General features: G+C 43.0%; 1 protein-coding gene across 1 annotated transcript in view; it reads left to right on the top strand.

The window, feature by feature from the left end:
- Positions 1 to 14,421, top strand: part of LOC124545916 (homeobox protein cut) — a 167,350-nt gene that overhangs the window by 146,957 nt on the left and 5,972 nt on the right. Inside the window, exons 7-13 of the mRNA XM_047124877.1 lie at positions 3,938 to 4,086; positions 4,497 to 4,669; positions 5,072 to 5,378; positions 7,824 to 8,049; positions 8,276 to 8,589; positions 11,323 to 11,590; positions 12,551 to 13,029. Of these exons, the coding sequence (XP_046980833.1) occupies positions 3,938 to 4,086; positions 4,497 to 4,669; positions 5,072 to 5,378; positions 7,824 to 8,049; positions 8,276 to 8,589; positions 11,323 to 11,590; positions 12,551 to 13,029 (1,916 nt within the window). The remainder of the gene's footprint in view (positions 1 to 3,937; positions 4,087 to 4,496; positions 4,670 to 5,071; positions 5,379 to 7,823; positions 8,050 to 8,275; positions 8,590 to 11,322; positions 11,591 to 12,550; positions 13,030 to 14,421) is intronic.

Raw genomic sequence — 14,421 nt, 5'->3', positions numbered from 1 at the left:
ACCATTCGCAGAAGTGTACCCGTGGAGGCCAATCAGCTGCTGATAGTGCCTGCACACGCTGTACATGGTACGGAAACAACTGGTTCTCCCGTACCACTCTCCACACAGTGACGTGGTCAACGTTACCTTGTACAGCAGCAACTTCTCTGACGCTGACATTAGGGTTGTCGTCAACTGCACGAAGAATGGCCTCGTCCATTGCAGGTGTCCTCGTCGTTCTAGGTCTTCCCCAGTCGCGAGTCATAGGCTGGAATGTTCCGTGCTCCCTAAGACGACGATCAATTGCTTCGAACGTCTTCCTGTCGGGACACCTTCGTTCTAGAAATGTGTCTCGATACAAACGTACCGCGCCACGGCTATTGCCCCGTGGTAATCCATACATCAGATGGGCATCTGCCAACTCCGCATTTGTAAACATTGCACTGACTGCAAAACCACGTTCGTGATGAACACTAACCTGTTGATGCTACGTACTGACGTGCTTGATGCTAGTACTGTAGAGCAATGAGTCGCATGTCAACACAAGCACCGAAGTCAACATTACCTTCCTTCAATTGAGCCAACTGGCGGTGAATCGAGGAAGTGCAGTACATACTGACGAAACTAAAATGAGCTCTAACATGGAAATTAAGCGTTTCCGGACACATGTCCACATCACATCTTTTCTTTATTTGTGTGTGAGGAATGTTTCCTTAAAGTTTGGCCGTACCTTTTTGTAACACCCTGGATGTTAGCTGGGCTGACGATTCCATTTTCTGTACAAATTGTGTTCGTCAGGTTCTGCGAGGGACGCTCATAGACGTACTCGTTGCCTAGATTCCATCCACAAAAGAACGGCTGAAACATGCGTTAAAGTGGGTTTACACCTGTGCGACTTCCCCTGCGCTTGCAGCCGGTGCACGAACGAGGTAAGGAAGCGCATGCTCCTGTGGAAACTCGCGGATCCCTCTGAACTGTGCTCACGAGTCTCCCCATAGCAGGCGGGGAGACAAGCCCCTCTACTTGCATGTGGGACAAGCTCAGTCCGCCGTGCGCAAGGCGCACAGGTGTGAACGCACCTTTGTACGGCTAATGTACGAATGAACGATCGTCTAGTAGATATCGCAGCTGGTTAGAACACCTAGATTGTCCACTGGCCAAGACGAACGCACAATCTCTAAAACTTCTCCCGCTTGTTAGCTAGTTGACACGCCAGTTACAGTACACCGGTACTATCTAATCCATTGTTCATGTCTGCAGTACCGGCTCCAGACTACCTCTCGCAGCACTTGAGAAGATGTCTTGGTCAAACTTGTGAATATTGTGCAAACAAATAGAATCGTAAATTCGCTAAGAAACCAAAAACACATCGTCTAATATTCTAGACCGTCTCTAAAAAATCACTTCTGTGTCAGTGGTGGGTCGTATACCATGAAAGTTGGTCTTCAGCTATTCGAAGAGTGGAAATCATTGCGAAGAAGGACTTTGACGTCACGTCAGCACCAAGTATTGGAATATTTTGAATCCTATTCATTCCGAATACGAGTTCAGTGCTGCAGGGGGGGGGGGGGGGGTGATCAGGTTGTAGTACATTAGGGGAAGGTCCTGGACCATTTCTCCCTAAAGTCCTTACGTGGGAAAATACTCGAACTGTATACGATCCGCAACCAGTATGGACGATCTACATGCCGAACTAATTTGGTTGAAGAAACTTGACAGGAAATTCTATACAGGCATCAATGGAAATAGAACAAATATTTCGACAATTATGACGACTGTTTCTAAAAGCAATGAGTGTCAGTGCCATAAAAAATGTTATTGTAGCCATCAAATCACATTAATAATTTTGATATTTCAACTGTAGAAAAATAGAGTTCACCTAATAATAAATGTGCATAGGTCATGTCTATACAGTGTTTCACATACGTTTATAGAACATTGTTGTAACATAGATGCAGTCAGAATGGTTCAAATGGCTCTAAGCACTATGGGACTTAACATCTGAGGTCTTCAGTCCCCTGGACTTAGCGCTCTTCCTTGCAGACGAAGTGTATGTGTCGTACCGGAAGCCTTATCTGTGCCACTGAGAATATCACAGTTGCGGGTACAAAATACACTACCTCGAGATATCTTCCAATCTTCAGTGGAGAAGGTACTTCCTCGCAGATTAACCCTATATGTCTTACCGGAAGTCTCACGTGTACCTCTGAGGACAGCACAATTGCTAAAACTGTTACAAGCAGGTACAAAATATGTCTCGAGACAGGCGCTCTGGTGCAGTGTTTCAATGATAATCTTATTTATCTCCCACCCCACCACCATCAACTGATTACGTTTAGTGTGGTGAGAAGAAGTATCGTAAATTTTTACCTAGTTGACGTAGCCTATTTTGGCCAGTTCGAGAGCAGTTATTTAAAGCAGCAATGAACTCCGTTTGTATTTACTGGCTCATATTTTCAATGTTCTCCCGAAATAGGACTTGTCTGTATAGAGTATAACTACCCTGTAGCTCTCCTAGTTATAAGACCCCATAGACACTGCTCCTTGTTCGGCACGCAAGACGCCGAAGTGGCGTGAACTAAAATGACTTGAATCAGGCGACCGGTCTACCCGACGGGAGGCCCTAGCCACACGACATTTCATTTTGCTGCTCCTTGTGATAAAACCGCAGCTTTGGGTTACTTATTGAGGTGGTAGATGTAAACTTCGAATTAGAACAATAATGAAAATTTTTGCTCCTGCGCAATGTAACTTGCTTTCGTTTTAATGTAGGCGCTGAAAGAACTTCCTCTGTTCGAGGGCATTATGTTTTATTTCCCTTCTTAGCAATGATTAATATCAGTATCATATGAAACGCACTACCAGTTATACTCCTACAACTTATGGGCTCAATTTCTCATGCAAATTTTCTTCGCATTACTGTATTTACGCTTTCGAGGTGGGGGGGGGGGAGTAAGCTTAGTTCAATGAAACCAACACTATAGCTTACGGTCGAGTCTAACAGTACTAGTCATCTAACTACATTCTCTGAGCCGTGGTTTAGCATATCTGCTCCTCCCTTTGCTACAGCATTGCTCATAAAAGAAGCAAAACTAAACGAATGGCTTTGTTTAGTGTTACAGTTTCTCATAACACTAATTGTTATTCTCGAAGCGGAGGACAATTACATAGAAAATACAATCAAATTATAATGCTTTTACCAAATTTAGTTGTTTGATTTTGCTTCTTTTTTATTTTTGTAAATGCGGTTTCCACTGTAGAGAAAATAGTCCAACACTTCCCCAGCTGCACTATAATATACGGATATGATATTACACTGCTGTACAGATCAATTTGGTGTTAAATTTAAACGACGAAAGCATCGTTTTTAAACGACATTTATTTAATATGACAATTTTGTGTAATATTTTTAAAAAGTAGTTATCTAACTGTGACAGTGATGTGTGATCGAACTAGAATTATTGACCTCGACCTGACCTGTAGAGCGATTTTGAACAGGCGAAATCGTTGGTTTTTGGTTGGTTTAAATTTTTCAGGGAGACTATGACAGGAAAATGAAAGATTCTCTCTTGAAATGGAATAATTTAATGTTGCTCTACTGTAGACATTCGAATTTTCTGGCAAACAACTCTTTTTCACACCTAGACTCATAGGGCTTTATGCTCTGTTGTACCATACCCAGATCACTGCATTCATTTCCAGTGGGTGTTCGAAGCGAATCATAAACAGGATTTTCCGCTAGACATACTGCATATGTTAGATCTCTAGTAACTCAGGCAAATCCCTTTCCAATCGGTAATGTTTTTGTAAAAAGAGCCCTGAGTTTAACTTATTGGAGGAGTGGTTTCGAAGGCTTTATTTTCAGGAGTCGGCGCGAAACAAAGGAATTCATAAAATTTGTAATACATGCTCGCTAGAAAGCAATGAATTACACTCACGGTATGTAACTGTCTTACAGGAAAGGACTCCGCTATGCCTCCATTTGGAAGGGGTGAGGCAGACAACATGACCGAGGAGAGAATCGCACATATCCTAAATGAGGCTTCACAGATGATGAAAGTGGAGGACAGCCACAGCAGTGACAGCAAATCACCGAACCACGCACAGGTAGGAGCAACATCTGCTGCACTGCCAGCCAGTTATTACAATTACTTGCCACACATTTTATTTACCAACGTACGTTTACATATATGAATTGAAGTTAAGCGCTGAAATATATTCTAACTGTACCTGAGTTAGCAGTTTATCATATTTTTAATAATGGAAATTCACTTATCTTATTTGAATATTTCAACTAGATAGTTCTCACTGCGTAGTAAGAACGACTTTTGTTGTCGGCATTATTTGTACGCACACCGATTTTCAGTGATAGTTTCGTAGTTTATCGCAAATCAGTCTTTTGCAGCTGTCTTGTCGGTCATCGTGTACAATTTATTCGGAACTTATAGCCTTGAAAACTGTCGACAGCTGCAGAAGGCTGCAAACAGACGAGCTTATATCTTTACTGTTGTGCACAGTGTCCATCACCACTGGGTGGAAAGGACAACTCACAGAACCGACGGCTCAAGAAATATGAAAATGATGACATTCCACAGGAAAAGGTGGCCCGAATCTACCAGGAGGAGCTGGCCAAGCTGATGGGGCGACGCATGGACGATCACATGCGGGGACCCCGCGAACCTTTCCAAAGGTATTACATTTACATTAAATTATGAAAACTTACCGAGTGATGCAACAGTAACATAAAACGGTCTGTCGTCTCTCTCTCTCTCTCTCTCCCCTTCTCCCTCCCTCTATCCCTCCCTCCACACACACACACACACACACACACACACACACACACACACACACACACACACACACACACACAAAAGCTATGAAAGTTTCCAGTGCAGAACTGGCGGTATGGACACAGTGCTTTTGATAAAGATTATGAATTTTATTTTCCTGCTATTCATTGGTTCGGTCAATTGATAAATCACCTAACAACAAAAAAGCAGATTTTGGCAAGAATATGCCGTGTCACACTTATTTTCTTTGCCATAGTTTTGCACATGGTAATCGATAAAACAACATCTTCCTCTTATTCCAGCCTACTATTCCCTGGCTTTGGGCCAATGGACCGTACGCAGGAGGAGATCCGTATGGCATTGGATGCATATCACCGAGAATTAGCCAAGTTGAATTCTGCTTGCCCAAGCACAGCTGGCCTGCTTGCTCTACAGCAGCAAGCCGCCATGAGCCATCAGCAGCAACAACAGCATCAGCAACAACAGCAGCAGCAGCAGCAGCAGCAGCAGCAGCAACAACAACAACAACAACAACAACAACAGCAGCAGCAGCAGCAGCAGCAACAGCAGCAGCAGCAACAGCAACAACAACAGCAACAGCAGCAGCAGGTAAGTGGGCCGATGTACAGTTTGAATGGATGCAAGCAAGGTTGGCGACATGTGGAAGTCTCTTGAAACTCGCTACATCTATTGTCACACAAAACTCATGTCCCGATTGTAACAATCTCTAAGTTTATAGCAATTAATTCTTTTCTGACATCAATCTTTATTTCATAACACTTCTTGTTATAATGGAGGCACCGTGGAACATATGATCACGATCTATAAAACTGCATATTTAAATTTATGAGGGATTAAGGAGCAAGCTTTCCACATAGATATGAACTCGTGCAATTCTGGAGCAAAAACTATTGGAGATTAATAGCAATATATACAGGGTTATTACAAATGATTGAAGCGATTTCACAGCTCTACAATATCTTTATAATTTGAGATATTTTCACAATGCTTTGCACACACATACAAAAACTCAAAAAGTTTTTTGAGGCATTCACAAATGTTCGATATGTGCTCCTTTAGTGATTCGGCAGACATCAAGCCGATAATCAAGTTCCTCCCACACTCGGCGCAGCATGTCCCCATCAATGAGTTCGAAAGCATCGTTGATGTGAGCTCGCAGTTCTGGCACGTTTCTTGGTAGAGGAGGTTTAAACACTGAATCTTTCACATAACCCCACAGAAAGAAATCGCATGGGGTTAAGTCGGGAGAGCGTGGAGGCCATGACATGAATTGCTGATCATGATCTCCACCACGACCGATCCATCGGTTTTCCAATCTCCTGTTTAAGAAATGCCGAACATCATGATGGAAGTGCGGTGGAGCACCATCCTGTTGAAAGATGAGGTCGGCGCTGTTGGTCTCCAGTTGTGGCATGAGCCAATTTTCCAGCATGTCCAGATACACGTGTCCTGTAACGTTTTTTTCGCAGAAGAAAAAGGGGCCATAAACTTTAAACCGTGAGATTGCACAAAACACGTTAACTTTTGGTGAATTGCGAATTTGCTGCACGAATGCGAGAGGATTCTCTACCGCCCAGATTCGCACATTGTGTCTGTTCACTTCACCATTAAGAAAAAATGTTGCTTCATCACTGAAAACAAGTTTCGCACTGAACGCATCCTCTTCCATGAGCTGTTGCAATCGCGCTGAAAATTCAAAGCGTTTGACTTTGTCATCGGCTGTCAGGGCTTGTAGCAATTGTAAACGGTAAGGCTTCTGCTTTAGACTTTTCTGTAAGATTTTCCAAACCGTCGGCTGTGGTACGTTTAGCTCCCTGATTGCTTTATTTGTCAACTTCCGCGGGCTACGCGTGAAACTTGCCCGCACGCGTTCAACCGTTTCTTCGCTAACTGCAGGCCGACCCGTTGATTTCCCCTTACAGAGGCATCCAGAAGCTTTAAACTGCTCATACCATCGTCGAATGGAGTTAGCAGTTGGTGGATCTTTGTTGAACTTCGTCCTGAAGTGTCGTTGCACTGTTATGACTGACTGATGTGAGTGCATTTCAAGCACGACATACGCTTTCTCGACTCCTGTCGCCATTTTGTCTCACTGCGCTCTCGAGCGCTCTGGCGGCAGAAACCTGAAGTGCGGCTTCAGCCGAACAAAACTTTGAGTTTTTCTACGTATCTGTAGTGTGTCGTGACCATATGTCAATGAATGGAGCTACAGTGAATTTATGAAATCGCTTCAATCATTTGTAATAGCCCTGTACTTTAGAGTCCATTCTTGAGTAGCTGCTTTTAATTTAACAGTATTTTCTCGTGACACAAATAGGAATAGCGGTCAGTGTAACGCATAAACCGTAACTCTCGGTCCACATACGGCAGTATAAGTTTCGAAAATGGTCCTGGTTGCACTGATCCAGAGTTTGTGCAGTACTCATATTCAGTTTGACTCCCCGTCCGCCACACCTCCCCTGGCAACACTAGTGAGTTCACAGCTAAACGAAACAAAAACGACAATGCCTCATTTTTTTTTCTCCTGTCTTAGATTTACGGTCAGTCGGGTTTTCACTAAACCTCCAACGAGAGAGACAGAGACCATTTACTTATATTTCGAAAATATACAATTCCTAGCAATCCCAACACATTACCTGCCACAGCAGAACATGACACGTACGCAAAATGGCGAAAGCCAGTAATCTAAACTGATGGAGAACTATGGAGGGTATGGCATCTGACTATGAGTGATTTGACCGAAACTGGTTAGGATTAAATAAAAATTAGGATATAGATGGTTATTTTCTACATGTTTATGCAAGTTACGCTATTTTCCAGGACATTCTTATTACAAAAAACAATTTGTGTCCTTGCAGTTACCTTAGCAACATTCTCGCTTCGATTTAGAGTTGATAGGAACTGCGTTTGTAGTTTATAAACACATAGGTAAAACTGAAAGAACAGTTATGGAAACTGACCTGGCTTGTGCAGCAGCAATATTCGAAGACCTACCTGCAATTTTTGACGTGCGTATTTCTGTTTCCTTTGCAGTTGAATGGAGTAGTCCAAGACCTGTCAATGCCGAAACCAGCGACAGTTTCAGCTGATCAGAGGGACGAGAAACTTCCCAATGGTGAAGTCCCATCTGCAAACTGCGACCCTGTATCTGCTGCAGCTGCAGCTGTCGCCGTCAAGAAGGAAGTCCTCGAGTCCGTTGCAGATGCTTTGCGACATGCCGGTAGTGCCTTCTCCCTTGTAAGGCCCAAACTTGAACCAGGTGCGTGCCCACCCCCTACGCAAACAACATTTAATCAATTTTTTTTGCCAATTAGTAAAGGAATGTCAGATATAATATATAAATATATAGACGACTATAAATATACAGTACAACTACAACTTTCCAAATTCATTTCTGAACAACTCTCACATAGAGATATTAGTGATATCAGTGACCATGTGGACAGAAGTGAAAGTAACTGGACTGGGATGCAATGGTGTTCCAGGCTTAGGTCAACCAGGACAACAGCAAAGTGGAGGGTCTGCAGCAACGACGCCGGGAATCCCCACGAGTGGTAGCAGTCCTCTCAGCAATTCCATCTTGCCGCCAGCGATGACCCCGGCTGACGACTTCGCGTCTTCGGCAGCCGCGAGCCCCCTGCAGCGGATGGCCAACATCACAAATTCTCTCATTTCACAGCCGAGTGCCCCCACACATCACTCTCCCTCACAGAGGCCTCTAAAAGCAGTGCTGCCACCCATCACGCAGCAACAGTTCGACATGTACAACAACCTGAACACAGAGGAAATTGTGAAGAAGGCAAGTTTTATAGTACTTCACCTTGTAGCACCCAAATGTTCTCTCACTTCCAGCATTTCGATGCTGAAACTGCGGTCCAGTACCTTCTCAAGCAATGCACAACTCTCTCGTTGGCTTTGGAGTGGGTTCTGAGATTACCCACTTAACAGTCGTCAGATATTAGTCATTTATTACTTAATGATTAAGCTGGCTGCCTCACGTTAAAGTCCAAATCTCCATCTAGCCACCTCAGTTTATGTTGACTGTGGTTTCTTCAAATCGCTTTAAATGAAAGATGGAGATCTCTTCACGAAAGACGAGATCTATTCTAACTTATACAAGATGGCACACGAAAAACTGGTCCTGAGTACAAGACTGCTCATTGTCACCGACCAACTGTTATCTATCGTTTCAAAGCTGTTGTGACTAGGTTTTGTATTGTCAGTATGTACGTTTGCTGTCTTTCAACAGGATGGTGTGACCTGTCACAGTTCACACAAGTCAATCTCACGAATTCATGAAAGATCCACAGATGAAAATACCATCAGCAAAGGAGTTTGTCGGACATAATCTCTTGTAACTTTTATCTGTGGGACAGTCTAAATGGAAAAGTGTGCACAAATAACCCAGTAACGTCAGAAGACTTGAAGGACAACATTCGCAATGAAATTTTGAGAACTGATAGCTATGCAAAGTGTATATTAACAAGTTAGGGTGCGTGCAAAAATGCACTGAAGCAGAAGGAGATTATTTTCAGCACTAATGCAATGTAATAAACACTATCAATTTGGATTAGCTTATTTGTTTATTATCTAATTATTATGTAATTATCTGTTTGTTGTTATATTCGCTCATGGCGGGCAACAATTCTTGTGTAATTGGCGAGCAGTCTGTACTCAGGGCTGGTTTCTCATGCGCCACTCTGTAGGACAGGAGATGCAATATACATATCAAAGTCACTGCGCAGGACAGTACTTAGAAAAATAGCAAGTTGTCATATTTTTAGCAAGTATCACGCTATTCGAGTATAACACAGAGGCCATCGCACGATGTGTCAATCTAAACATCCAAGGGTCCGGAGTTTGACAACAATTTGATCCCAGCAAAGTTTCTTCCAGTTGGGAGCCATACTATCTCCAATTGGGCCATGTGTAGTAATGTTCTCTGGTGCCTGAAACAAATTATTAATGGATGCTTTTACACTTAAGTTCTTACAGGGTGACAGTTATTGAACTGTATGGGGGAAAAAAAAAGACGTAAGTTACTTACAAACTACAGCATTCACAAAACGTAACTGCAGATATTCAGATTTAGGTTATGACGTGTTTGATATATCTGCCATCATTGGCGTTGATGTGGCACAGACGAATAGCAAAATGCTGTATGACCCACTGAAGTGTCAGAACATCGATGCTGTTGATGACCTCCTGAATGGCTGTTTTCAGCTCAGCAATGGTTTTGGGGTTATTGCTGTACACCTTGACTTTAATATAACCCTACAAAAAGGAGTCTCATGTGTTCAGATCTGGAGAATGCGGCGGTCAATCAAGGCCCATGCCAGTGACCTCTGAGTACCCCAGAGCCAGAATGCGGTCCCCAAGTGCTCCTCCAGGACATCAAAAACTCTCCTGCCTCAATGGGGTCAAGCTCCATCCCACATGAACCACATCTTGTCAAAACCAGGGTCACTTTGGATAATGGGGATGAAATCATCTTCCAAAACCTTCACATACCATTTGGTAGTCACTGTGCTATCAAGGAATACTGCACCGATTATTCTGTGACTGGACATTGCACACTACACAGTCACCCATTGAGGGCGAAGAGACTTCTCGATATGCGGATTCTTGGTCCCACAAATGCACCAATTTTGCTCATTGACAAACCCAAACCATGCGCATATAATTCCCATCATGCCCTGTGGCCAACAGTGCAGTTAGAACATCCTAACGTAAACTGTTCAGAAGTTACGACGATTTTATTTCACACAGTTCCAATAATTGTCACTCTGTAAGAACTCTTAAACACATGATTTAAATGCACCATTTCTTGTTTAGTTTTCTCACTTTGCTTTGGAAAGGACAAAATTGTAGTGCTACCTTTTTGATTGAACCAATTAGTCTACTTGTATATGAGCATAGAAATTCTGTTGACATTGAAAGAAATGGGGCCAACTGGGAACATTGGATGCATTCAAAGAAGGGCAGCACAAACTGTCACAGGTGTGCTTGATTCAGTGGGAGGGTGGCACAGAAATGCTGATGAACGTAAATTGGCAGATACTTGAAGATAGATGTCGACTATCTTCCAAATTCTTTCTTATAAAGTTTCAAGAACCATTATCAATTCCAGATTCCAGAAATATTCTTCACATGAATTTTCTTCAGGTTAGTACATATCACTCCCTTAGACAATAGGAAGATAAGGTTAGTCTAATTACAGCACACACACGTAGGGGTATAAGTTTTCACACTTTCCACACTCCAAATCTGATTGGAACAGGAAGAAACACCAACATGTGGTGGTAGAATGGCAGATATCCTCTTCCATGCACCTTACATTGGTTTGGAGAGTATGTACATAAATAGGAAAATACATATGTCTCACAGTACCAAATCTGTATATTCTTAGTAGCATTAATTGGTAATACACGATGTTTTAGAAAGAGCATGTGGTGTGAACTGTATGAACTTTGTAGGGAGGTGTGAGTATGTTCACAGGTCACTGATCATTTCTGTGTGTAACTCGTTGCAGGTGAAGGAGTCGCTAAGCCAGTACTCAATAAGCCAGCGGCTGTTTGGAGAGTCAGTGCTGGGGCTATCGCAAGGCAGCGTGTCAGACCTCCTAGCACGGCCCAAACCGTGGCATATGCTGACGCAGAAGGGGCGTGAGCCGTTCATTCGAATGAAGATGTTCCTCGAGGACGACAATGCCGTCCACAAGCTGGTTGCCAGCCAGTACAAGATAGCGCCTGAGAAGCTCATGAGGACCGGCAACTACGCTGGAGGCCCACTCAAATCTCGTGAGTACATTACATTGTTGCTGCCTCTTAAGCACAGTCATTAACTGTAAGGCAAAACACACATTTGCAGCAACTTCTGATGATAAACTTCAAAAGGCAGAAAAGGGTAACAGCTCAAAGTCAGCTGGTTGAAAGTAACACGAAAGCACCACACTTCAAAGTTCCATGGAAACAAATGTAATTTATAGCATAATTTTGACCTAGAAGACTCCATATCTTTCATTAAAAAGCATCCTCTGGTGAAATGCTCCCCTATTTGTTGTGAAACCTGTTCTGATCAATCACATGCACATACACTGATCCACAATAATTTTTGCAAAATTGGAAGTGCCTACTAAGAATTGCACACCCATGCATGAAATACACTTGTGAACTCTTTTAAACTTCCTGCACTGGCAGAATACTTAACTGATGATTAGGATCACTCATTCTTAAAAAGGATTAGGATCACTCATTCTCAAAAACTCTTCCTGAGAGACCCGTGGCTCGCCTCCTGCACCCAGGAGGACTGCTGGGCGACCGCACAATTTTGTGAGCTAGAAGCAGCTTTAGGCCTTTCAGCCAACTGACCTTTGCAAAAGATTCCAGACATTTCCATTGCTCATTTCGTGCTCCCACTCACAACACTCCTCTTGCAAGTGGTGCTTCCTGCCATGACTTCCAACAGATGCTGGAAAACACGCCCTTTAGTGGAAAAGTTGGCAACACTATAGCAAGCAGAGCAGCCTCTGACCACAGATTACTTTAGATAGATTACTGTAAAACCAATCCTTCAGCTCCAGGCTGGATAAAGCCCGCTACCACCAGATACCAATAATTGATTTTCGTGTCCCTAACAGTGTTACGGTGAAGCAAAAACTGTAAATCAGATGGGTGTAGGGCAACTCAGCTGTTAGGATAAACTAGATGCTGGTGCAAATGCCAGCGCTCTGACAGTGGTGTTCTTTCCATTTGGTACAGCATGTGCCTCACTGACAAAGCCGCAGCCGCCTAAACTGTCGAAGCAGCCAGAGCACCACAATGGGCACAGTGGCCACGGTGCCCACCTGGGCCACGAACTGCCTGCCTCACTGCAGCTGCATCACCCACACCATGCTGCTGCTGCTGCAGCAGCTGCCGCTGCTGCTGCTGGGGCTGGTGCACCCGCCTCAGTGCCCCAGCCACCACCACCACCTATGCTTGTGGGGCCAGGTGCATTGGGGCTGGCAGGCTATGGTGCTGCACTCACTGCTGACAAGAAGGACCGCCACGGGCAGCCACCGCCACCACCGCCGCAACAGCATCAGCAGTCCGGCATGGCCATGGCGGCACTGCGCGGGCTCCAGCAGCATGTGGCACCCTCCGTCTACGAGATGGCTGCACTCACGCAGGACCTCGACACACAGACCATCACCACCAAGATCAAGGAGGCACTCCTTGCCAACAACATAGGCCAGAAGGTGAGGATGCATACCCTCCCCTGTCAATTTCTCTTCCCTCCAAGTATCACAGTTCAGTTCATTTCTCTTCTCTTTGCATGATATCACAACACTTTAGAAACACACAAACACAAAATACGAAGCCAAGGTGAAAATTTTCAGCCAGGTACAAAAATAGCATTCATGACTATGAAATTTTGATTTTTTAATATTTTTACAATATGCATTATACTGCAAGTCAAGTATCATTTCAATCTGCAGGACAGATTTGTTTATGCCGTTTTTAAAGAAGTCACAGTAAGCAAATTTCACTCCAGTCTGGGATAGTGACTGAAATCAAATATGGTTATAATTCTACTGAAGATAATTCATGTGAAGAGCATCCCAAAATTGCAGTCACATCTGAAAACCGTGACAAAATGCACAATATGGCTTGGAAAATAACTGGTTAGAGGTGCATGTAATGGCCAACACAACAGTCATAGCAGAAGAGAGAGTACTTTTCCTTTGCATGGAAATCTGACTATAGGGAATCAATCTCTAAGCAATTTCTGGACATTTTGAAAAGAATCCAATTGATTTTTTATGTTGATTTGTTAATGTGGATGAGGTGTGGGTCCACCACTTCAGGGTGGAAATGAAAGCATATTTCAAGCAGTATGTGGCAGCTGCTGCCACCTCGTCCCAGGAGCAAAATGTTTTCACAAACCGAAAGTGCATCCTGCCCCACAGAAAAACAGTATCAGTTTGAAGAAAGCCAGAATATGTCACGATTACTGACTAGTAACAAAGTCACCCAGAGTCATTTGTCATTGAGTCTCAAAATCATTTTGTGCTTCCTCACGAAACTAGCATGTTAGAACATTTGACTGCTTTCAAACTACATTTGTGGACAGTTAGCTGGGCTACTTCCTGTAACCTTTCAATATGGACTTATTTTCTTTGGTTCTGTCAATATCTTCCTTGTGCTAGATGTAAGCTGGAAAGCAGTATTTTCTTAAACTTCTCACAGGGATTACTTTCACAATATTTTAACTGCAGTTATTCACAGGAAACTTTACATCTTCCTCATAGTACCTCTCATACCACTTTATTTACTGGTTCATTCAATAGAAATGATTAAATCATCATTCAGCAATCAGTCAATCAGAAAAATAACTTTATGTGTACAAGCAGTCTCTATATATCTCATAAATAAATGTTCTCATTTCAACTTAGGCAGTTAATGGTGCCACTACTGCTACCCAGTTTCTTGTGTTAAAATTTGCATTAGTTCATAGAGCTTTTTAAGTGACATAATATTTCATGTTTATAATACTAAATTTGTCTTGTTTAAATTTATGTGTTTGTTAGAGCACTAAAAATGAAATTTGCACCTAAAAACACTTATTTTTATGAACATTTGTCATAGGA

The sequence above is a fragment of the Schistocerca americana genome, chromosome 8, assembly GCF_021461395.2.
Source record: "Schistocerca americana isolate TAMUIC-IGC-003095 chromosome 8, iqSchAmer2.1, whole genome shotgun sequence".
NCBI lineage: Eukaryota > Metazoa > Arthropoda > Insecta > Orthoptera > Acrididae > Schistocerca > Schistocerca americana.
This window is presented reverse-complemented; position numbering and strand designations above follow the sequence as displayed.